The following is a 25,215-nucleotide window of genomic DNA, read 5'->3' as shown; positions in this document are numbered from 1 at the left end:
ATAGTTGAAAGGACATTTTTAGATAAATATGGCAACAAAGTTAAGTTGAGGCTTCCCTGCAAACCTGAGAACCATTGCTGTTAAAACATCTCACCAGAAATGGAAACTCATGAAATCTGAAGTTTTTGAAGTATTCAAAAAAAGATATTCTATTATAAAAATAGCAACTTTCATTTCTCCATTTTTCCATGTTTTTCCACAAGAACCCACTAATATAATTGCCGGGGCTATAAATCATTTCAACAGAAAGCAAACAAGTAGAAAGAAATCAAACATATTCAACAGACTGGAAACCATAAACTAAACAGGAAGTTCAAACTAAAAATTTGTACTTATAAGATAATAAGTTATTTATATTTTAGTCAAATCAAAATAAAATAATTTGCTTCAACTTTCATAGAGTCCAGATGAAATTGGAGAGCTGCAACTCTCTTTTTCTGGTTGTTTCAAAGAGAACAAGAAGGAAAAAAGCTTGAATTCATCTAGAGCAAATAAAGCTATTAAAATATATACATACTTTTCTAGAAGAACCTCTGAACCCCCACAAAACACATTAGACGGTGGATTTTTTTAAAATTTTCTCATCAAGGTAATATTCTTTGAATTAAAATAGAATTTTTAAAGACAATTTTCACGTTCACTAATGAATCCAATTTTTATTGAAACAAACTTGGGAAATATTACAAACCAGAAACTTCAGAGAATTTTAGCGTCTAGGAAGAGCTTCAGAGATCAAGAAGTTCAATGTTTCTCAAAGTGAGCTTTGTCTTAAGTTATGTTCCATGATCAAAGGCCCTTTCCAAGATTTGTTGAAGAAGCTAGGTTTTCAAGATTGCAAACGAGGACTGCCTGATGGAGAAAGGAAATGGAGGCAGAGGAGGTAGAGGAGGGAAGTCCTCTTCTTGAGATAGGATGCAGCATTGTTGGTAGACTGTTTCCCTACCATGCTCAACATGCTGAGATTTATCTTCCAAAACTATAGACATGGTGGTCTTCTAGGGGTTGTTGTAGCTGTTATTGCCCTGCTGTGCTTTGAGAGACCACTGCACCTTCAGAAGGCTCAATCATGAACTTATGCAGGTGTCCAGAGCCAAGACGTTATAAAAACATTGCCATATTTCAGAGCCTGCCACTGAACAATCAAGGATTTGATATTTATCCCTTTTGTATCCCTCCAGGATCTGGCATAGACTAGAAGCACTTTTCACAGCTACAGCTGGAGCATTGTTCCTACTGATCAGTGACAGGTTGACCGAGCACTAACTAGAATGAAGATCACTACCAGAGACAAGGCTATGCCAGGTTAGGGGCTCCTAATCAATCTATCTGACCAACTGTGGAAAAGAGTCAGGGATGGGGCAGAACCAATCACTCTATCTTCACTCTCTCTTCAAACTTAATCCTGAGTCCACTTTAGAGAAATATTGATGAGTGTCAGTTTTGTAATTTTGCAAATGAGAAAACTGAAGACCAGAGGGTTGAAGTAACTTACTTGATGTCAGATAGCTGGAAAGAAGCCAAGTCTGATTGAAAACTACAAAACAATGTTCAGCCCACCTCTCGCAGAGTGGGGAAAGCCTATAGCACCTGCACGTGCATCTGTTAGACTATTTAACTCATGGTCAGTTAAACCACAGCTGTTTTATCTTTGGATTCATCTTGAAACGTTACCACCTGGCTTCTAGAGACAGTCTATGAAATGTTTATTGTGTCCAAAATCTTTAAAGCATGATGTCTAAAATACTGGAATTTCCTTACTGGAAATACTGAATTGAGCCAGTGGCTTACTTAATGTCCCATGGCTGCCTTGGGATGACTCCAAGACCTAAACCTGAACCTCTTTCCTCTCAGTGGTACTCCTTGCTCCAAGACGCACTCTGTTTTTTGAAGGAAGTGTCCATGTGAATGACTGGATTCACACAACCCAAGCTGCTCTGTGACCAGGTTACTGACTGACTACAAATTTCCTTTTCTTAAGAAAAAGGTGTGAATAACCTCTGAGAGAAAAATCCCTGCAAGGGCCTGCTGTAGGTCTGAGGAAAGTCCCCCCTGATGGGAGGCAGAGGTAGTTTTTCAAAGACACCATGAACCATTTAAAGATCCCTAAGGTTCAGTGAGGACTAAAAGAGGCTTGCAGAAATACTGATATGTGTACATAATATGTTTTGCCATATGGTTTCTAAAAAACTATTTTCCAGCTGCAATGAAATTCATTTTAACAACCGAGTCCTCAGTCCTGACCCCCTTGGCACAGGGCTACTTTGGGATGGCCCTAGGGTATATCTATTACAGGCTAAATGATCTCTCATGAGAAACTGTGGAACTGTATTCTCTGCATCTCTACCCCAGCCTCCACAAACCACAATACACAGTAGTTACTGCTTTGTGTTACCAGATAAGGTTACAGGAGGGACCAGGGAGGTGTCTGTGACTCAGATTAAGGACAAAGTAATTGCTACAACATTAACACAGAAGGGTTTTGCAAAGGAAGCACACTGACACGTTGCAGTGATGATTTTTTTTATTATTTTTGGATCCAATTCTTAAAAAACAAAAAGGAAATGCCCTCAATAAATCATCTTCCTAATGGAAATGACAGAATTATTCTCCCAGGAGGCTAGCACAAACCTCACCTCCCTCCGAAGGGGTGTGGGAAGGAAATGGAGATACAGCATCCTTGAAGGATCTAAGGCTTCCTGGATCTTTGTTCCCTTCTGTCCCATGGAAGTCATTTGTAACAGTTTTTAAACTCATTCTTCATACACACAAGATAAGAGCCTTCTCAAAATTTATACTGTATCTTTGTTAAATTAAAATAAAAAGCTGTTTTATAGTTGATTACAAGGAAAAATAGCATATATTTTAAGTAAATAGGACAGTTATGAACTTCCATAAATTGCCTTTTTATTAACAATGCAAAAATATAAATGCCAAAAGACTAGTCAGTAAAGGAAGTAGTGTCTGGAGAAGACTGAGTATGTTTATACTCCCTTGTTCATGTTATTCTTTTCAGAAACATTCTATATACTTATAATTGAATTATTACATTCTGGCAATTTAAAATCACTTAACTCTACAGTGCATAACCTTCTTCTAGAGCAGATTACAATCATATGGGTGATTCAAGATTTTAAAACCAGGCCTCTAACATCCACCTTCTTCATCCCTTGTCTCAATTAAGAACTTGTAGTGAACTTTGTGTGACTTTTGGCAAGAGCAACTTCAATTCATTCTTTTCTAAATACATCCATTAGAACTCAACGTTTCTTTTCTGTTACAAACCTTAGGAAGTGCCACTCCCCACCCAGCTTCTGATTTCTGAGAAATTCTTGTTTAGGTCACCAGGGAGTAAAAGGCCAGTTTTGAGAAAGAGCCATGTATATAATAAGTCTTCCTTTTTTAATGTGAAGAAAACATCATTTGACTAAAGCTAGGTACACAACAGTAAGGCCACAGTTTCATAAAATTCAACCTAAACATTTAACCAGATTCTTTGAAGCCTTTCCCCATAACTAAAGTTTGTCATTTGTTCCAGTTTTGGCTTGGTCACAAAATGAAAAGCCACAGTGGCTTTTTGTTGTTGTGCTACAACCAATTAATAAATTAGAGGAAATCTTTTTTAAAAAAAATTCACAGCGAATAGCCCATTTCAATAGGGATGGGGGACCAAAGTTGTTACAGATTTTTCCCATGATTAGTTCTTTCTCTAAACAGTGCTGTGAAGTTCCTAGGCATCTCGAGGACACATTCACAGTACCATTACAGTTGCCACATTTTCCCATCTAAACAACTTCATGGAGCCAAAATTTCTTTTCAAGTTTCAACCAAACAATATATTGTGATAAATCGAATGAAAAAACAGAGAAGAAATTTGAAAAATATAAAACAAAACCAACATTTTCTTACTGGTTTTGGAAAATGTCACTTCACAGAAACATATTTTTACTTAATGCTCTTTTTATAATTTCATACATGAGCATTATATTTACACAATTTCCATTTCTCCCTCTTCCCATCAGGCTGTTGTCACACATCCCCCCTTCCATCATCACCATTCCCTTTGGAATTTATTATCTCCTTTTGCACAATTAATATTGGTACCTGTATGTAACATGATGAGCCAGTAGTGTTGCTTGTAAATACATGTTTAGAGCTCACCGTTTATGATTGGATAATGTATCTGGGGAATTATCCCTAGAGAAGACAAATTCTCCCTCACTTAGCGGCCTTGAACACCTGTAGTTTTTCATTTAGGAGTGGTGTAAAATGTCCTTCATTAACACCGGAATTTCGAATGGTGTAGTCTTAGTACTTGTCTTGTGTAGGCAACCATATAGTTGAGATGGATTGGATGCTGATTTCCTGTCTTATCCAGAAGATGCTACTAGGAAATGTCCTGGCTATCTGCCTCTAAGAATCTTTCTGACTTTTTTGTAAAAACATCAGTTATTTTATTGTTTTCTTATGACTGCTACTTGAAATGGGCTATTGTTTTCATTCCCAACATAGAAATGATATATTATATGTCCAACCCAAGCAAGAATTCTTGGGGCTCTTCAATCTTCTCATATAAAAGAAATCTAAAACCAAAAATCTGAGTGTAACATGAGTAATAAAAACTCAGAGACAGATATTGGGGTTCAAGCTGAAGATCTGAAAAGCAAAGCAGTCAACCACTAGAGAGACCTTTTACCCCTACCAAAGTTTCAGACCATAAGGGCAAGATCCTATCTCCATGAATCCTCAGACTCCACTCTCCACCAAGTTCCTATCTCTTCCCCCTTTATAATCTTCTCTCCACCAAGCCATATTGTTCCTGTCTCGACATCTCTAGGGCTGGAATTAAAAGGGTATCACTACAAAACTCTGGAATTAAAGGTGTGAACCACCCACCACATATAGCCCAGGGTATCCTTGAGCTCACAGAGATCCTCTGCCTCTGTCTCCCAAGTCCTGCGATTAATGGTGTGTGCCATCACTCCCTAGCCTGTATGGCTGACTAGTTTGGCTACTTTGCCCTCTGATCTTCAGGCAAGCTTTCTTATTAAAACAAAAGTAATATACCACTATGTCTGAGAATTGCTGGAACAGAAACCCATTCTTAGGCTTTACTTAAATTTCTAGCAAGGAATGGAATTTCAGCACAATTCTTAAAGACATTTCTCCAAAATTTTGAAACACAATTGGTTTGTAAACAACATGTAAGGGTATTTACAACCTATATGCCTGTAAGCAGAAAGGAACAACAGAAGATCAATAAGTAGGTCTGAACTATCAATGTTAACAGTCTTACCATTAGAGAGGGAGCAAATAAAACACACACACATCAGGCCGTAGAGGAGTTCAGTAACACACATACTTGTATTTCTGTATTTTATTTGATGAACACATTATCCATCTTACATGGAGATTTTGATTTTTACTAAATATAAACAATTCTCTGCACCCTCTAAGGAGCTTCACAATGCACAACCATGTATCAAATATTGTAAAAGGAGACTCCATGCTCCCATTACGCACATCTAGCTATTATTTCACTTATGTTGTGCCACTTCCTCTGCTTCTCTTGTATTTGTCCTCCAAAAGTCAAAATAAACTGCACCTTCTTCTTACAAGATTTCCTTGATGATTCTCTATGAAAGAAATGGCTAGTACAAAAGACATTAATGGTCTGCCTCCCTTTTTAACATTCTAGCATAGTTTTGTAATTTGTGATGTTAGTCATCATTGTCCAGTTGATGAGATTTAAAATCACCTAAGAGATGCACCTATGATCATGTCTGGGACAACCTTTCCAAAGAAGTTTAATTGAGATGGGGAGGCCCAACCAGAATGTACATATTACCATACCGTGTGCTGGAATATGGCACTGATTCAAAAGGGTGAAAAAGAAGAAAGCAAACTGAGAACATGTGTCCATCTCTAAGTCATGACATACAATGCAGTGTGACCAGCTGCCTTGAGTCTCTGCTGCCACAACTAATGCCTCTCTCCGCATCATGCATTTCCCACCATGATAGACTATACCTCTCAAACTGTGAACCAAAGAAACTCTTCCTTTCTCAAGATCTTTTACCGGGTATTATGTCATGAAATGAAAAGAATAACTGATTTATGGTTTGTCATCAAAAACTGTTTTTCCGGTGTCTCTACAATGTGTTTTTTTCCTCTTTGCAAAGTCAACAGAATAGTCTTGCTTTAAATAATACTTCCAACACCTGGCTTTCCAAAAGATAATTTCAGAAGTCATTCTTTCTGTGCATTACTTGCTAAGTTAAACATTTTTTAAAGATTTATTCTAAAGAGGAATATATAGAAAACTAGAAAAGTGAAACAAGAACATTGAAGAAATTGAGCTTAAAATACAAGTATTTGAAATAATATTTTTTTTTTTGGGTTTTTCAAGACAGGGTTTCTCTGCAGCTTTTTAGAGCCTGTCCTGGAACTAGCTCTTGTAGACCAGGCTGGTCTCGAACTCACAGAGATCCGCCTGCCTCTGCCTCCCGAGTGCTGGGATTAAAGGCGTGCGCCACCACCGCCCGGCTGAAATAATATTTAAGGTAAAAGTTGTATCTTAAAGTGCCTGACAAAAAATTCCGCTTATATAACTTTTCCATAATTGGAATCTAAGATTTCTACTGTATAAAATAGAGTAGAAAACACCCATTCCCTCAGAAATGCTTATTTTTTCAAATAGAAAAACCTAAGAAATGCCTCTCGTGAATTTTCAAGAAAAGAGCACCATGCATGTAGTGAGCAACATCCAAGCCATGTCCTTTAAACAAATCTAATAACATAATTCTAACATAAATTATTTAAAGTAATTTTTATCAAACAAACAAATATGTGGTCTAATTTAGCATGATATAATGATAAAATTTAAAATATTTCCAAAAACATGTTGATTGTGTATTCTATATTCAGTATGATGGCTATTCTTGTCAACCTGATGGAATTTAAAAACATCTTAGAAACAAATCTATAGGCATATCTGTGAGGCAGTATCTAGATCAGGTAAACTGAGGTGGAAGACTTACTGTTAAGGTGAGTGGTACAATTCCATTGACTGGAAGCCATAGACTATATAAACAGAAGAAAGGAAATTGAGCAAGCATTCATTACTCTCTACTTTCTAACAGTAGACATGATCAGCTGCCTCCTGCCCCTGTTGACACATTTTCCCTGCTATCTTCCCTACCATGAAAAAATGTATATCTATTTCTAGTTCATGAACTGTATGTCAAAATAAACCTGGTTTCTTAATTTTTAACAGAATTTTGTCACAAGAGAAGTAATACAGTCAGTTCGGGTTTTTTGTTTGTTTGTTAGTTTGTTGTTTTTGTGGGTGGTTTTTTTTTTTTTTTTTTGGTTTTTTGAGACAGGGTTTCTCTGTGTAATAGTCCTGGCTGTCCTAGAAATAGCTCTTATAGACCAGGCTGGCCTTGAACTCACAGAGATCCTCCTGTATCTGCCACCCAAGTGCTGGGATTAAAGGTGTGTAGCACCACTGGCCAGTATAGTCAGTTTTTATTTAAATCAAACTGATGTAACAAAGAATTTAATTATGCTATCTGATTTGAATCTAGAAGTCATATAATACATGTAAAATATAACTGATATTCTTTGACAATCAAATCAAACCATACAACACTTACGTTACCTTGATGATACGAGGAGCCTATTCATCAGACATATTATTAAAATCATATAAGAAGGGACATGAACAGTAGATAAATGAACATATAACCCAACTCATCAGTCCAAACAAAGTACCATCCTACTATGTCCTTAGCAACCAAATCATTTCTTTTCGTCAACACAATAAAGAACTCCCCACCAAAGTAATCAGGGCCTTTGGGTGTCTTTATTCATATGGTGTAGTACTCCCACGATGTGCATTCTGATCCTTTGTATTTCTTTGTTTTCAATAAAATTTCCTTTGCTGTTTGCAAATGTGTGAGAGCTTTATTTTAGTTCCTTGAATCAGAGGCCAAAAACTTGGAAACAATGGACGTTACTCATTGGGGAAAACAAGAAAGATGATGAAACCAAGAGAAGGACATCAAACCAGTAGAACACAGTTGAAAGACACGAGAAGGAGAAAATTGGGGGTGGGGATGAAAACAATATAGGTTGTTGGGGCGGCTGACCGCTCCCTTGTTTGAGGGGCGTGGCGGCCCCAGGGGCGGAGGATACCTTTAAAAGAACCGGGTTTGGGGTAGGCCGGCCCTTTTTTCCCTTTTCCTCTTGGTTCACGTAAGTTTATCCCATTTTTCTCCCTTTATTAAAACTGATTTATTCTAAAAGGACTATTTTTGGTTATTTCCAAATTCCTCTGACCGCCGCTACAATAGGTAAATACTATTTTCAAATTCCACCGGGTGAGAAGTTCAGAAGACAGAAGGCTAAGAACTGAGAGCAGAGCATCAAGAAGATGGCAATATAGAGTCACCTCTTATTTTTTAAGAAAAGCTATAAATTAAACTTTGGTGATTTGTCCTTTGATGTTCTGTATTCACTAGTGTCAGCTGCTTAGTGGGACTAATTGGTTTGAAAACAGTGGCCACCAAACTGGGTACAGGCTGGGTGCTACCTAATCCGCTATGTCAAGATAATGGATCTCTGCACATTAAGACTTTGTCATCAACAATGATGACTAATGGCTGACAAGGGAGACGAAAAGCTAAATGTGAAGGAACGCTTTTAGTGTGGTCCCGCTGACTACAGTTTCAAAATAACATTGCCATGCTGACAGTAAGAGGGAAAAAAGCAGAGAGGAGAGAGTAGCTGAAATTTCCAAGAGAAATATCATTTTAGATTGTTCATCTTCCAAATGATGTTTACAATGGTCCTTTGAACCGCAACTTTTATTTCCATTGTGGTTACTAATGCATCTGAGTCATTATATATTTTTCTCTAATACTATGTATAAAAGTTCAGTGGAGAAATAAATTATTCTGATAAATGAAGACCTTCATCAAAAAGAATTTTATGAAGCATCAACTTCAAGACCACCCAGAAATCTGCTTGAGTATTAATAGACTGGACATACACTGACCTATAAGGAACCTGTTTTCAAGCAACTCCATTTTCCAAGAGTGCTTTGTCACACTTACTTCAGGTTGGCCCCTATACCAGAAATCCTATACTATTTGTATTCTTTTTCTATCCTTCAAATTATGACATTTTCTGGCACATCTCTACCATCAATTGCAAGAATTTGGGAATTTAATGCCATGTTGACTTTAAATGCTAGGTCTGAGACTAGCAATGGTGGGAAAGACAGCCTGTCTTGTTGATATGTCAGCTCCAACACAAGCCTCTTGATGATGCAATGCTTGGCTAAGGTCCACAACATAAAGAGTAATAGTCAAGAATACATTCTCAAGATCCCTGAAGGAGCACAAGTCAACAAGGGGAAAAATGAAGGATAGTCTCCTATCATATTGAATGAATGTGACAGCTGAGTGTCAAGCAATGAATCTGTCTACAAATATGTCACTCTGTGCTGAGCATATTGTGAACATTAATACCATAATTCGCTTTTAACACACACAGTTTGGAATTTGTCCCCAGAAATTCGCATGGTGAGTTATAGCCATAATGTCTTTTCTTGCCATAATGTCTTAAAATGCGACCCCATTTGTAGTAAAGATTGCTGCATGTATAATTAGTTAAGATAAACACATATTGCTATGAGGTGGGTTCTGATCCAATACAGATAGTCGGTGTCTTTGTAAAAAGGGGAGATTTGAACATAGGAATACACACATGGAGAACTCAAGAAGTTGAAAATTAGAAAGATGTATGTTCAAGACAAGAAACACAAAATGTCAGAAAACTGCCAAAAACTAGAGAGGCATAAGATATGTTCTCCCACAGAGCCCTCAAAAGAGGGTAACCCTGCTGGAACTTTGACCTTAAACTTCAAGCCTCCGTAATTGTGAACCAACACATTTCTATTATTTGCACCACCAAGTTTATGACACTTTACAGTGGTGTAGGATTTGGGATTGCCACCTGAAGTGGTGAGGGGGAAGTCTTAAGGCTATGTAAGGCTACGTACCAGTAAAATTTTGCTAACAGAAACAGTTAAAATGATTACTATAGTGACTTTTAAAACAGTATATTTAATTTCTAAACTATGGCCTCATACTGCTTAATTTAGGCAAAAACTGTATGCCTTGGTCATACGCAGTACTTAGAGTAGATATCATGGCTTTCAACATGAACAAAAACATAAACAGAGAACCTGAGCTTTTAAAAGTTCTTCCTGTTTCTGATGTTTTTATTCCCTCAACCTAGTCGATCTAAAATCTTAAACAGGCAGATAATATCAGAAATGAGTTGAACTATAAGATGATCTTTCCTATTGTCTTGGTAAACATAAAGTTTCCCAGCTATTTTGAATATCTATGTGGGCTTTTATTTCTTATCCTTGAATCACAGACTGAGAAATTGCAAACAGTGTCCCCTAACTAGTGATTCCAGCCAGAAAGAAAGTGATACTATTAAAGAATGAGGGGAAAATAAAACACATTTTGGTGAACAGGGATGAAGCACTATGTGTAGTGGGTTGAGACAAGATAGTACAAATACTGCTTCTTCATCAAACCTACCACCTCTGTTCCTCACAGTACTTACAGAAATCAAGATGCTCAACTCTTCCAGGTCTAGGGAAGCCAGAACAGATGGCATCTAATGTTTCAATACTTTCTTTTAGGAACTAGGTTTTGTATCCCACCAAATTTCAGAAGATGAGAAGTCTTCTAATCATAAGAAGTAAATTTCGGGCTCAGTGTCAAGAAAAAATAACCAAAGACTACAAATTCAAAGGAAGAATGTTCTCGTACACTATGCTGATATGAAAATTTAATGTCAATTCCATATGGTAACATTGCAAATTATCTCACTAGAGCTGGCCATGTTTGTGCTTTGGACATCCTGCTGTTACAATAGTAAGGAAGATGATTGACAGAGATTAGGATAAGCAAACAAGGGACTCTGAAATACTACGTCATTATAATCTCAAGGATCTCAAGGATCATGGTGATGGTTGGAAGGAAAAGTGCTGTGGGGTTCCCCTCTGTATGCTGTGAATATGTTTTATTACCATTGTTTAATAAAGGAAGCTCCTTTGGCCTATGGCAGAACAAAATATAGCAAGGCAAAAAATCCAAGCAGAGATAGAAGACAAAAGGTAGAGTCAGGCAGACACCATGTAGCTGCCAAAGGAGAAAGACGCCAGAACCTTAGCAGTAGCCACAGCCTCATGGTGATCCACAGATTAATAGAAATGGGATAATTTAAAATGTAAGATCTATCTGGAAATACACCTGAGACATTGGCCAAACAGTATTGTAATCAATAGAGTTTTGTGTGATTATTCAGGTCTGGGCGCCAGGAAACGAAAGTGCAGTTTCTGTTTCCAGAAAAGATTGGGTTTTAAGAGGTAGAGTGGGCTCTTGAGACATACAAGCTGAAGAACAAGAAAATATCTGCAAATGCCACAGACCCCTGTTTTGGACAGCTGGGCCTTGCAACATTATCAACACACTTAGAACAGAAAATGGGGGTCAGTGGGATGAATGCATGCGGACTCTGAGAATTTATGGAATGTTCCTCCAATAATCCCTAGATCTCACCACAATTGTATTTCCTCTGTATTTCAGTGGATGTCAGGTATGCAGTGTGCCAACTGGCATCTGTCTTCAGTTGTTTGTCCACTGGTAAACCTGCCAGGCTCCAGTTCTACACCCTAGCATTATTGAATTAAATGGGTCACAAACCAAACCAAAAAGCATGAATGAGGGGAAAGGACTTTTAGGGAAGAGAGAGGATTAATGGGAATGGGAGGGAAATAGAAAAAAAGGGCAATGGCAATCAGAATGTATTATATACATGGATGAAGTTGTCAAAATGATTCTAATTAATAAAAATGTATTTTCTGGAAAGTAACAATCCATTCCATTCCTTTTGAGTATGGACTGAATACAATGATTCTGCATACACAAACAAAATGCCACAGACATCCCCAGGCTAAATTAGAAAAGAAAATTCAATTTCAGTCTAACTCTTTTTGAGGAAATCAATCCTTAAAACACAGGAACCACACTGTAAAAGGACTAAGTAACCCAATGGAAAGACCATTTATCAACCACAGACCCCTACAGAAGGCCTAGCCAGAAGCCAGCAGCATGTGCCAGGCACAACAGTGAGCCAGCCACCAGATAATTCTAATCCCCAGTCTCTGGATTGACCCAATAGATGCCAACTGGAGAGTGACATTTATACACACAAGTCTCCTCTAGATTGCAGAAATCTGAGTATGGTAACTGCCATTGCTTTAAGCCACAAAGTTTTTTGAGTGATTTGTTGCTTAACAACTGGTTAGTGGAAAATAGGGACAATCAAAGACTCTCCACTTACTGCACAAAGGGAACTTTGTAGCAATATCTCATACCTGTTGACCAGCTGAATTAGATAACAGGATCATGAACAAGTATGCATATACACTTGACTATTGAAAGCAGATGACCAGCTGTCTAAAGAGAGGACCAAGAAAATAACCAGGAATACTATCAAATGACACAGAAAATTTACAAGGCATAACCCAATGACCTAATCTGGAATTTGGCCCAAATGCTAGTCTGACAGGCTCTTTTAAAATCCGCGCCATGGAACCTTTAATGCGTGGACTAGACCAAGACTACAGCTGCCCAGTCACCTCTGTGTGGAGTGGAGCACCACCACAAATGACTAACCAAGTGAATTTTTAACCAGAAAGTTTACCTTGTAATTCATTTTTCTCAGAGTGCTTCTCAACACAAATATACACTGTATAAACTGGCTTCCAAGAGTGTGAATAACTACATAGAAATTCTATAGTTCACGTAACATTCATTCTGAGGTTCAGAATAAGAGAGATTCAGGAGTTGGGGGAAGCAATGCTTGTGCTCCCAGGTATGATTGGGGGAACCAAAAATCTCTAACAAAGTATGCCTGTCTAAGTTCAGAGACAATGATCAGAGAAAGGAGCAAAGAGAGACTGCACCTAAGGTCATGGGGTGATAGATTCAGAATCTTTGATAAGGGAGTTATGAGGAGAGAGGGGTATGAATACATATGAGTTTACATAAACAAAATTAAAGGCAAAACTTGAAACAGAAGAGAATAAGAGAGTCCGGTTTCGTTTCTTTACAGAGGCATTTGCTTTCCCCCCAAACGACATGCTCCAGTGACTCTGACACATTTAAACTGAATTTAACTTGCAATATGGTATTTTTCTTCCAAAATACCATAAATTGGCTTTAAGTATTTTCCTAGAATGTCCTCAGGAAAATGTTTTGGGATGAATGAAAAAGAAGACATAAAATCAAAAGATCCCAGACTCAGAAGTCATGTCTACCTCTAGCTAATAACATAAAACTGATTTTTCTTCTTTGTGACCATTTCAAGAGCTCAAAAATGAAGATATACCTACATTGGTTTGTGGTTAAAGTGAGGTAATAGTTGTGAAAAATTACCACAAAACAATGCACCACAAAAGATTAGTTCAGTAAGGTCAATTTCCCCGGAACACGTAATTCTCCTCTGGGTAACACTGCCTGACAGTTCTGGAGCAGCACTCCCCTCCCCATGAGGTCTTGGTCAAGTCCCCAGCACATTTGAGTTACTCTTGCTAGGCTGTGCTAACACCTTCACCATGCAGTATTGGGTTAACATGTTATATGGCTATCTACGTCTTGTAGACTTGGGACTTTATTGATTCCTGGTGTGTTTTGTACCTTCAGAATGACAGTCTGGGAATCTTGTTTTGCAATAAAGGCACCCATAAACATGCCATTTATAAAAATTAGTGTGTGCTACTTGAGAGGATTGAAATGTGGATTACTTAAGTGTTTGGAAATGATTTCAACTGTGTTGTAGAGGCCATCTCTCTCCCTCATCTGGTTTCCACTTGCCCAACTGTCACCATTACTTGATTTATGGACATGCCCTGCTCTTCCCTATGACCTTACGTCTCATGTTCTCTCAAGTCAGCTTGTTTTTGTGAAACTGTACCTTATTGGTGAAATATGACCCATGGGTACGACTAAGGACAGTGAAAACTTATGAAACAACAAAATATATACCACCCAAAGGTAGAGCAGCAACTGTTGTGGAGTTTCCCTTGTAGACATACACTTCTATGACATCAAAAGGAGAAAAAAGAATACTAAGAGCTGGAGAAATCATCATCCCCAAGAAAGAGGCCCCAATGGTTGTTGTCTGATACCAGTGGTCAGCCCTAAAATCATCTACATACAAACAACCTTACACAGACTGGGCATGTTGTACTTATATATATTTAGGATGGTATAATTAGGTATTTTGTAAGCATAATTTATCCATTCCTTTTAGATTTTCCCATTTCATGGAATATAACTTAAAGTGTATCCTTCTGATTTTCTGAATTTCATTTATATTTTTTGTATTGTCTCTTGTTTTTTGTTTCTAATTTTATTAATTTTATCTCCTGTCTCTTTCTTTTGATTAATTTGACTAAGGGATTGTCAACCTTATTTTTTTTAAAGAACCAAGTTTTTGTTTCATTAATTCTTTGGGGTTTTGTTACTGCTGTTCTTATTGTTGCTTCTATTCAGTTAATTTCAGCCATTCTTAGCTATCTCTTCCCAAATACAGTTTTTAGATATCATTTGTTCTCTTTTTTCCCAAAAACTTTATGTGTATTATTGACTTGAGAGCTCTCAACCTTTATGATGTAGGTATTTAATTGCTTATAGTCCTTCTCTTAGGACTGCCTTGATTGCATCTCATAGATTTTGCAATGTGTTTTTATTTTAATTCTGATGATTTTTTTATTTCACTCTTGAATTCTGTAGATTTTTAAAGTACTTCTTGATTGCTTCAGTGGCCCAGTTATTATTCAGTAATGTATTGTTTAGTCTTCATGAGTTTGTGTACTTTCTGTAGTTAATTGTTGTTGACATCCAGCTTTATTACATTATGGCCAGATAAAATACAGGATGCTATTTCTGTTTTCCTATATTTGTTGAGACTTGCTTTGTGTCCACTTTAATATTTAGTAATATGTAACTACTTTTGGAGAAAGTTCTATGGGTTTCTGAGAAGACTGCATATTCTTTAGTGTTTATGTGGAATGTTCTATAAATATATGGTATAGGTTCATTTGATTTATAGTATCATTTAACTCGTGTTTCTCTGTTTTGTACAGATGAACAAATGTTTATCTGTCTGAAGATATGAGAAGGGTGTTGAAGTCACTCACTATCACTGTGTTTGCTTAATATGTGGTTTCTTATCTATCTGTATTTCCTTTATAAAAATGGGTGTATTTATAGAATGCAGGTATGTTTTAACCTGTATCTTCTTGGTACATTGTTCTTATAAAGATGTACTCACTCATAATTGGTTTCTAGCCATAAGTAAAGAACATCAAGCCTATAATTCGTGATCCTAGAGAAGCTAAATAAGAAGGTGAACCCAAAGAAAAACATATAGTTATCCTCCTGGATATTGGAAGTAGACAAGATTGCCGGGCAAAAATTGGGAACTTGGGGGTGGGGTGGGATGGGATGGGAGTCAGGGGAGATGGGGAGAAAAAAGTGTGAAGGGGAAGATGGGGAGAGCTTGCGGGAATGGGATGGTTGGGATATAGGAAGGGTGGATATGGGAACAGGGAAGTATATATCTTAATTAAGGGAGCCATTTTAGGGTTGGCAGAGACTTGACTCTAGAGGGGTTCCAGGTGTCCAGGGAGATACTCCCAGCTAGTTCCTTGGGCAGCTGAGGAGAGGGAGCCAGAAATGGCCAGATCCTATAGCCATACTGATGAATATCTTGCATATCACCATAGAACCTTCATCTGGCGATGGATGGAGATAGAGACAGAGCCCCACATTGGAGCACCGGACTGAGCTCCCAAGGTCCAAATGAGGAGGAAAAGGGGGGAGATCATGAGCAAAGAAGTCAGGACCGTGAGGGGTGCACCCTCCCACCGAGACGGTGGGGCTGATCTAATGGGAGCTCACCAAGGCCAGCTGGACTGGGACTGAAAAAGCACGGGATAAAACCGGACTCCCTGAGCATGGCAGACAATGAGGGCTGCTGAGAAGCCAAGGACAATGGCACTGGATTTGGATCCTACTACACATTCTGGCTTTGGGGGGAGGGGGGGGCTGGCCTGTTTGGATGCTCACCTTTCTAGACCTGGATGGAGGAAGGAGGACCTTGGACTTCCTACAGGGCAAGGAACCCTTACTGGTCTTCGGACAGGAGAGGGAGGGGGAGTGGAGGAGGGAGGGGGAGGTAAATGGGAGGCGGGGAGAAGGCAGAAATTTTTAATAAAAAAATAATAAAACTCCAAAAAAAGATTATTAAGTGGTTTCCCTTATCTCTTTTGACTATTTTTCATCTGACATCTGTCTCGTCAGATATTAGAAAATTGTATCTGCTTGTCTCATAGCTCTAGCTCCTTGAAACTCCTTTCTCCATCCTTTTGCTCTAAGGTGGTTATTTATAATTAATGATTGTGTGTTTCTTATGAGGCAGAAAAAAGATAAATGTTATTTTCTAATTCAATGGAGTGTTTGTCTTGGGTTTTCCTTTGTGTTTTTAGGGGGTGAGGAAGCAGGGGAAGACAATTTATTGGGACTATTAACACTCAGTTATTATTAGAATATATATGCTAATTTCTGCCTTTTCTTTATTTTGTTGTGTTTTCCTGTGCTCTTTTGGTAAACTGTCCTAGTATTTTGTATTCCCTGTGACCACTCAAGGCTTTTATCATTATCTTCAGACTAAAGTTGCATAGGCTTATGTGCCTTCTGGCTGCTTAGGTCTCACTTTGCCTACAGCAGTAACCACCTGCTTCTGAAGTTTTACTATTTTTCTCTTTCATCAATTTTTTATTAAATGGCATTCTCTCATTTCTCACAATCTTATCTCTCAGTCAGATGAACCCTATTAAGTTATCAAAGGACATTAAGCTAACTACACTGATTTTGTTGATATCCAGAAAAGTCTTATCATAGATTTTGATACACTCAAATGCTTTAAAAGGTCATAATAAAAATACTATGAAGTACAGATAGTGTTTAATTCTGCTGACATTTAAATCAACTATAAACTGCACAAATGTTCAAAATGGGCTAATAAATTATAATGTGACTTCAAATTAAAATTATTCTCATGTAAAATTGTCATAATCTGAATAAAAGGTTTGGCATGGTTAAGAAAACAGTGAGATTGCAGGCACAGCTCCTGGTACTAAAAGGCAAGAGACCTCCAGCCTTTTATCACTGAACCCAAATTTCCTCCGTCCACACAACTCTTAGTACTGATGGGTCACCAGGCCCCATGCACTTAGTCCAAAATTTCACTCCATGCTGGCTTCTGACAGAAAGGAAAGTCACCCCTATTTTTTGGATCTGAATTTCTACTATCCTCCCAGCCCACAGTGCTGATAGATAATTGTTTCCTGAACCTTGAATATATGGTCCAAACTTTCACTCTCCCTAGCTTCCAAAGCTTTCAAGTTAATAGTCCCCCATATCTGAGCATTGTACCCTAAATTCTGCTGTCCCACTAGATCCTGGTGTTGACAAGTAGAGGGTCCCTGGATCCTTGGCTAAGCCACCAGCCCAAACTTCCACAGTTCCCCAGCACCTAGTAAGCAGTCTCCAAAATACCACTCACATTCAACCAACTAATTCCAGATGCATAAGTTCCACAGAAGTTACAAAAACAAGAAAATCCAAAACAGCATGTCTCCTCTATAAATTACTAACACTTTATTTACTTTTATGAATATTATATAATCTGATACCTAAGTCATTGATTGTTTTATTTAATAACTTTGCTCTAAAAGCAGAAATCTAAACTCAAGTAGCTTTTTCCAATTACTTGTATTCCTTTATTTAATAAAACACAGATTTAACTTATTCTTTTAAATTTGTTTTAGGTGTATAACATGTATTTTGAGCTCATTCACTCCTACTGCCTTCATTTAATTCCCATCTCAACCCCCAACCATCTCTCTCCTGATTTTATACCTTTTTGCTTTTTTAATACCCGCTGTGTAAAATTAGTGAAGGTCATATGTACAAACCATATCCCCAAAGAAAAATGGGTCTCTTTCCCTCAACAGCTGTCAACTGCCAAGAGCTCCTCAGCTAGATGTACAGCCTTAGGGTCCTCTCCATGATTCTTGATAGAATTATGGTGGATTGATCTTGTGCAGGTCTTATGGCAGCAACCACAGATGTTTTGAATTGATGTGTGCATCACTAGAGTCACATCCCGGAGAGAGCATTCCACAGACTTCCTCCCCATCCTCCTATCCTTACATTTTTGCTGCCCACTGTACTGAGATGTTCCCTGGAGCTTGGAATTGGATAGGTTGATATAGATGACCTCTCTATAGCTGAGTGCTCATTGTCACATAATCTCAGCTCTTTATCTAGTTATGAGTCTCTTCACTGACCACTACTTCTTGAAAAACTAAGGTTCTCTGACCAAGGTTCAGAGCAGTATAAATCTCCAACTATTAAGAAAGTAGCTTGACAAAGTACCATTTATTGAAACATAAGTAGATTTCTTCCTATGTCCTATGATTTCCTCAGCCAGGAGCTTTTGACCAGGTTTAACAGTGCCACACACGAATTCTTCCCATGGAGTAGGCCTCAAGTCCAGTCAGAAAGAAGTTGGTTACCCTCACAACCACTGTGACACTATTACACCCGTGGGTACAAAAAGAAGTTGGTTACCCTCATAACCAACATGTCACTATTACACCCGTGGGTACAGAAAGCAGTTGAATACCCTCATAACCACCATGCCACTATTACACCCATGGGTACAGAAAGCAGTTGGTTACCCTCACAACCACCATGCTACTATTACACCAAGAGTACAGTTTGCCTGACAGGTAACTATTACAGCAGAGATGACTCAGCACTGGATAAGATGGTATGCATGTATATGTATATGTATATGTATATGTATATGTATATGTATATGTATATGCATATGCATATATATGATTTCTGAAAAGACACAAGGTAAATAGTTGAAGACGAGATGTATACAGGACTCCAATGCATTTGACAAGAAGGGATAATGAGTAATTAATTAGAGATCTGTCTTTGCATCATATCTATGCTTCATGTTTAACTATTTTAACTTCATTTTTATTAATTAAATTTATTCATTTATTTTACGTCCCAACTACATTTTCCACTTTTTTTCCTCCTAATCCCTTCCCCTGCCTTTCCTCTAGCACTCCCCAATCCACTCTTCCTCTGATTCTGTTCAAGAAAGGGAAGTCCTCCCACGGGTATCAGCAAAGTATGGTTTATTAAGTTAAGGTAGAACTAAGTTCATCTCCTTGTATTAAGGCTGGGCTAGGCAACTCATTATGAGTAATATGTTCCAAGGAGTCAGACAAAGCATTAAAGAAAGACCCTGCTCCTTCTCATGAGTCCCACATGTAGACCAAGTTACACAATTGCCACTCATTTGTGGAGGGCCTAGGTTGGTCCCATCAGGTTCCCTCGTTGTTAATCCAGACTCTGTGAGCGCCATGAGCCCAGGTTAGTTGTTTCTGTGGGTTCTCTTGTGAAGTTATTGACTATCTCGTTCATATAATCCTCTTTAACAGATTTGTATGTCATGGGAAATCCAGCGCTTTAGGTGCAATACTGCAATCACAGCAAGAAATATTGTTAGAAATTACTAAAAATAGGAATAATGACCACTTTGATAGGAATTATTTTAAAGATAGAAGATATATTTTTACTTCTTTCTGTATAACTGCATGAGGTTGAAAGAAGTGGATTTGCTAACAGCTTTTACTTAATCTTGTGTGCTTTCCTATATCCTTAAATTCAAGCATTAAATTAATGTCCTTAGGCAGATAAATGTAGTAAATGTAGCATGAAAAGGGCAATAAAAATGTACCATTTTACCTTCCTGCTATTCCACCTTAAAAGGTTCTGCTCTGAAACCAAGAGCCACCAAAATTTTATTTCTTTCCTATGACATTAACCACATTAAATATATGCAATGAAACATTGTACATAAATACATAGTCCATAATACATACAGCAGTTCTACTTTTCCATACGTTTACCCTCATCAGCTTAGCCATCCTCTGAAAACAGTTAATGAAAAATTTCACAAGTGACCATTTTGCAAAGCTTAGATTGCATATTTACAGAGAGGTGTGCAAAAATTTTGTGCCATTCCATTTTATTCTGCCTTAGCTCTGAATACAGTACTGTACAGGGTATCTGTGAATTGTGCCCTACCTGCTCCTTGATCACTCAGTAACCAAACCACCAGATACCTGTCACAACAACCCAGTTCTGCATCCAAGAAAACCTTATGTTACTTGACAATATCTCTGCAACATATGTAGTGGCACCAGCAATTTTACCTCAATCATTTTGTTTTATTGTTAGTCATTATTATTATTTTAGAGAGACTAGCTTATAAATTTACTTTTATCATAGTTATAACTATGAAGAAAAAGACACATAGTTTATACTTCAGGTAACCACTGTAGTTTTAGCATATGTTCCCCATGGATAAGTGATAACTACTTCTACATATTATATATTTCATAATTTTATATAACCATATATAATGTCTTATCACCAAACATACCACATACATAGTGTTATATTTGTTGTAAATTAATTTAAATTATTTTTTAATTATTGCATTTTATTCAATCACTTTTTATATTAATAATAGCCCTTACAGGTTTCAATATCTTACATCTCAAAATACATATATGTATAATGACTTGGATGAATAAGTTTGCTTCTATTGGAAAATAAAATTTTAGTTTGGGTGAATTAAAATTTTGCTTTATCTCATATGGACAAAAACTCACTACACAAAATAAATGTACTGTCCCCCTTAAAATGTTCCAAGATAAATCTTTGGCAGTGATGTTTTAATGCTACGTAGACAACAAATTATACAGGATGGGACAGAGTACTTGGAACATTTAAATAACTCAGGGTCAGTGTGACCCCCTTACGTCCTCAGTTCTGTAGAAAGTGACCAGGAAGATTTTGTAGAAAGCCAAGCAAGTGACTATAAACAAAAAGAGAAGTGGATTATTTCAAAACCGAAATTAATCTAACCAGACTGCAGAAGATCACTTGTGACATTGAAAACATGTGAAAGGAGACCTTGTCAGCTTAGTTTATGGTGGTTTCATTAAGTAATTAAAGTGACGTACAAGTGATCATATGACACTGATAGCTTCCAATGTAATTTTTCCAACATCCATTAACTTGTTGATTTTCCCTGAAGTGAAAAGTAGTTGAGAAAACACCCAGAATACTACTGGTGACTGGTTACTTAAGAAACCCAGGGCTCTTTACATCATATGAATGAAACTTGCTTCTGCATTGTCATGAAAGTATGGAAAGCTGAAGACTATTATATAGGATAAATCCAGAGAGAATGGAAACAGGCAGCACCTCCTCTGGAGACTGTGTTTGGCTGATCTTGAGACAGATATGAACACAGGTAGGGTCCTGGGTTAAAAGGAAGAGAGAGAAAAGGTTTCAGAACTTGGATAGCTTGCTCCAGCTTGGATCTGAAGTGTCCCCCTGGAACTCATATTTATAACATTTGGTTTTCAGTAGCTGGCACTATATGGAGAGTATATGGAATCTTCCCATGGCCATCGACTGCCCCTCCCCACCGTCTCCTTCACTTTCTCACCTATAATGGATTGAGGCTCTTTGAAGCAATAAGGCAAGATTCACCTTTTCTTCCTGAAGTCTGTAAGGAATTTTTGTCAAAATGACGCAAAAATAACTAGGACATAACAACAAAGGGAATGACATTGTTCTATTGAGTGTATGAACATGATAACTGGAGCCAAATTTGTAATATAAACATGAAAATCAGTGAGCTATTGATTACTGATAGTATTACATGTATATAAAATAAATGAGTTTTCATTATGTTATATACATACAATAAATGGTGTGCTTGAGTGTGGTAGCTGAAAGCAGAAAAAGTAACCAAGATATTTCTTTTCATCTCTATGATAATGCTGTACATTAATAACATATCTTCTTCTGAGGGCAAAACCTTAATATGTTGATACCCCTTTCAAATTAACTTTTGTTTCCTCTGTCCTAGACCAGACAACCCCATTCTTCTTTGTAAAGATAATTAAACTATGACAGGATAAGTCAAGGAGTATCCAACACCAGATAATTAGGCTATGTATTTTTCAACTTCTAAAAGAAAAAAAAGTTCAGGAATGTGTCCCAGTGCTGTTTTGGATCGGGGGCTCAAGATGGGGCCAGTATAGAATAAAAAAACTACTGAAAACACAAAGTATGTCAAGGTACCTTAAAAATAAAAACAAATGATAAAATACATATGAGACATGAACAAATGCGGTTTCCGTCTCCAAATGTAGATGGGTCCAATGTGTACACAGGAATGTATGATAATTCCCAGATAATTTAATTAGTTTATATTTTTAGTTTTGGGCAGTTTCATATATACAGTGAACTTTAGTCTCTCTTACCTCCTACTGCTCAGCCTCATCCCCACCTCTTCTCCCACTGAAACCTCCTCCTTCTCAACAAGTCCCCTTCCTGCTCCCAGGTGGCATTACCAATGACTGTGAGCCCCATTTCCGAAGCGTGGACTTGACTTCAGAATCCAGTCTCAACCAGATCTACAGCATGAATAGCAGAGCTGAGCTGATGATTTAGGATTGAGGTTTTTGGATTTTGTCTTTGTTCTGTTTTTGTTTTATGTTTTTTTTTTTTTTTATTCCACTATGGCTTAAGTCTATTTAGAACACCCTCTCAGGAAACCCAGCTCCCTAGCCATTCAGGGAAGGACATGGGTTCTGTGTTTGAAGCTAGGCTCATCCGGCCTCGATGTCGGACCATACGGCTGTGGATCATATGAGATAAAATAACTACAAGGAAGCATGTTGTTTGAATGGTGATGTTTCTGTGGTGGTCATTTTAGAACGAGGAACCAGCAGAAGCTACCATGCCCTAGTACCCGAAGTGAGCAAGCTGACCTCTCCAGGAGACTGTGGGAGGGTGAGGGGGTCCACTTGCTTGTTTCTACCGCACACATAATGGTTCAGAATAAAGTGGCAAGTGCTTCAGCCGTGGCATGGTTGTTCTATTTTTAAAACTTTTTAATTAAAAATTCATACAGTGTATTCTGATCACGTTTTCCCCTCCACCTCCTCCCAGGTCATTCCCACCTTTCCACCCATCCAACTCCCGGCCTTCTTTCTCACTTTTTTTGGAAAATAAAAAAATATAAAAATAAATTAATTAAAATTTAAAACAGCAAAGCACACAAAAAACATAAAAGAAGAAAATTATAGACTATAATATATGTGCAAAAGATCAGTGACATATTTTTGTTATAAAAAATTACAACCATGCCTTTAATCCCAGCACTCGGGAGGCAGAGGCAGGCGGATCTCTGAGTTCGAGGCCAGCCTGGTCTACAAGAGCTAGTTCCAGGACAGGCTCTAGAAACTACAGGGAAACCCTGTCTCGAAAAACCAAAAAAAAAAAAAAAAAAAAAAAATTACTCATCTGGCTTTCTCTTCCGGTCGCAGGCGCTTCGGGAGCCGCGGGTTACCGTCCAGCCATGGCCAAGTCCAAGAACCACACCACACACAACCAGTCTCGGAAATGGCACAGAAATGGCATCAAGAAACCCCGGTCACAAAGATACGAATCTCTCAAGGGGGTCAACCCCAAGTTCCTGAGGAACATGCGTTTTGCCAAGAAGCACAACAAGAAAGGCCTGAAGAAGATGCAGGCAAATAACGCAAAGGCCGCGAGTGCACGTGCGGAGGCCATCAAGGCCCTGGTGAAGCCCCAGGTGGTGAAGCCCAAGGTGCCAAAGGGCCCCAGCCGCAAACTCACCGGTCTCTCTTTCATCGCTCACCCCAAGCTTGGGAAGCGGATTAGAAGCTACATGGCCAGGGGGCGTAGGCTCCAAAAAACAAAGCCCAAGGTTCAAGCCAAGGCAGAGGCCTCAGCTGCAGCTCAGGCTCCCAAAGGTGCCCAGGCCCCTGTGAAGGCCCCATAAGAAAGGTTTCAGTCTGCCAGTGTGAAGAGATGGACAGGTGTGGATATCCACACAGTGTCTGCAGATGGTCAGGACCTTGTGCTGTTTTTACAAATAAACTTGAGGCAAGTTCTGTTAAAAAAAAAAAAATTACTCATCTGCCCAGCAAATATGAGTTTTAGCTGTGCCATATCCCAGGCTACACAGTACTCTCAGCCTTTGAAATTTTGCCCATTCTACTGAGAAGAGTAACCTCACAATAAAATTTAGAAAAAGGTGTTTTCCAACCACTGGTAAGACTGATCATATTCCCATGAGCCTACTGGCTAGTGATGTGTTTTCTGTTGTGAAATAGCTCTCTTGGCTCTACTTTGCCATACTTTAAAGTTGGTTTATCTTTTATTATTGGTATTTGAAGTTTTTAAAATATTATTGATTAAAACCAGTGTGGATACACATATCTTAATATTTTGCTAAGTTTGTGGATTATTTTTGTCTATTAACAGCTTCTTCAATAAATTAGCTTTTATAAAGTAAAGCCATTTTTTTCTTTTATGATCTTTCTCTTTTATATCTTTCTTACGAAGTTTTTGATTGCCATTTGATGGTGCGTGTGTCTGCTAAGACTTCCTTCTATTATCTTATACATTACATTTATCTTTACTTTTTGTTCTGTGATACTTCTTAGGTTGATTTTTCTGATCTATTACCTAGAGGTTAATTTTCAGAATCTATTTGCTCTTGAAAATTAAGAAACATTGCCACAGTGACAAGCAGGGCAACTTCACTAATATGAAACATTACTCGTGTGCAGTCATAGCAAGAGGAAGTGATGCATAAAACTATCTTCACTTGACATCAAAACAAGCCAAGATCAGAAGGTCCTGACCTCTCACCATGATCACTATGCTTCCTTTCATGACAGACCTATGGAGGGACCTTAGTTTTCTGGGTGGATCCTTTTTATGACCAGGAACTCCACTTCTAAGCTCTTCATTCTTCAACAACTGGGATTGCCAGGTACAATTCAGGTCACTGGTTTATATTTGAATTTCAATAAGAAAAGACAGACTTAATAAAGTTAATTAAGTATCTCAA

The 25,215-nt window shown here is 38.0% G+C and overlaps 1 protein-coding gene across 1 annotated transcript; it reads left to right on the top strand.

The window, feature by feature from the left end:
• The first annotated feature begins 23,691 nt into the window (after window positions 1-23,691).
• Window positions 23,692-24,181, top strand: LOC119825781 (60S ribosomal protein L29-like). The gene has a single exon (XM_038346888.1). It carries the CDS (start codon window positions 23,692-23,694, stop codon window positions 24,136-24,138), a length of 447 nt encoding a protein of 148 aa, XP_038202816.1. The 3' UTR covers window positions 24,139-24,181.
• Window positions 24,182-25,215: the final 1,034 nt, after the last annotated feature.

Source organism: Arvicola amphibius, chromosome 10 (assembly GCF_903992535.2).
Source record: "Arvicola amphibius chromosome 10, mArvAmp1.2, whole genome shotgun sequence".
Classification (NCBI taxonomy): domain Eukaryota; kingdom Metazoa; phylum Chordata; class Mammalia; order Rodentia; family Cricetidae; genus Arvicola; species Arvicola amphibius.
This window is presented reverse-complemented; position numbering and strand designations above follow the sequence as displayed.

What these genes read in the sequence shown, in the direction of transcription:
- LOC119825781 (XM_038346888.1), top strand. Translation starts at nt 23,692, where the DNA reads ATGGCCAAGTCCAAGAACCACACCACACACAACCAGTCTCGGAAATGG.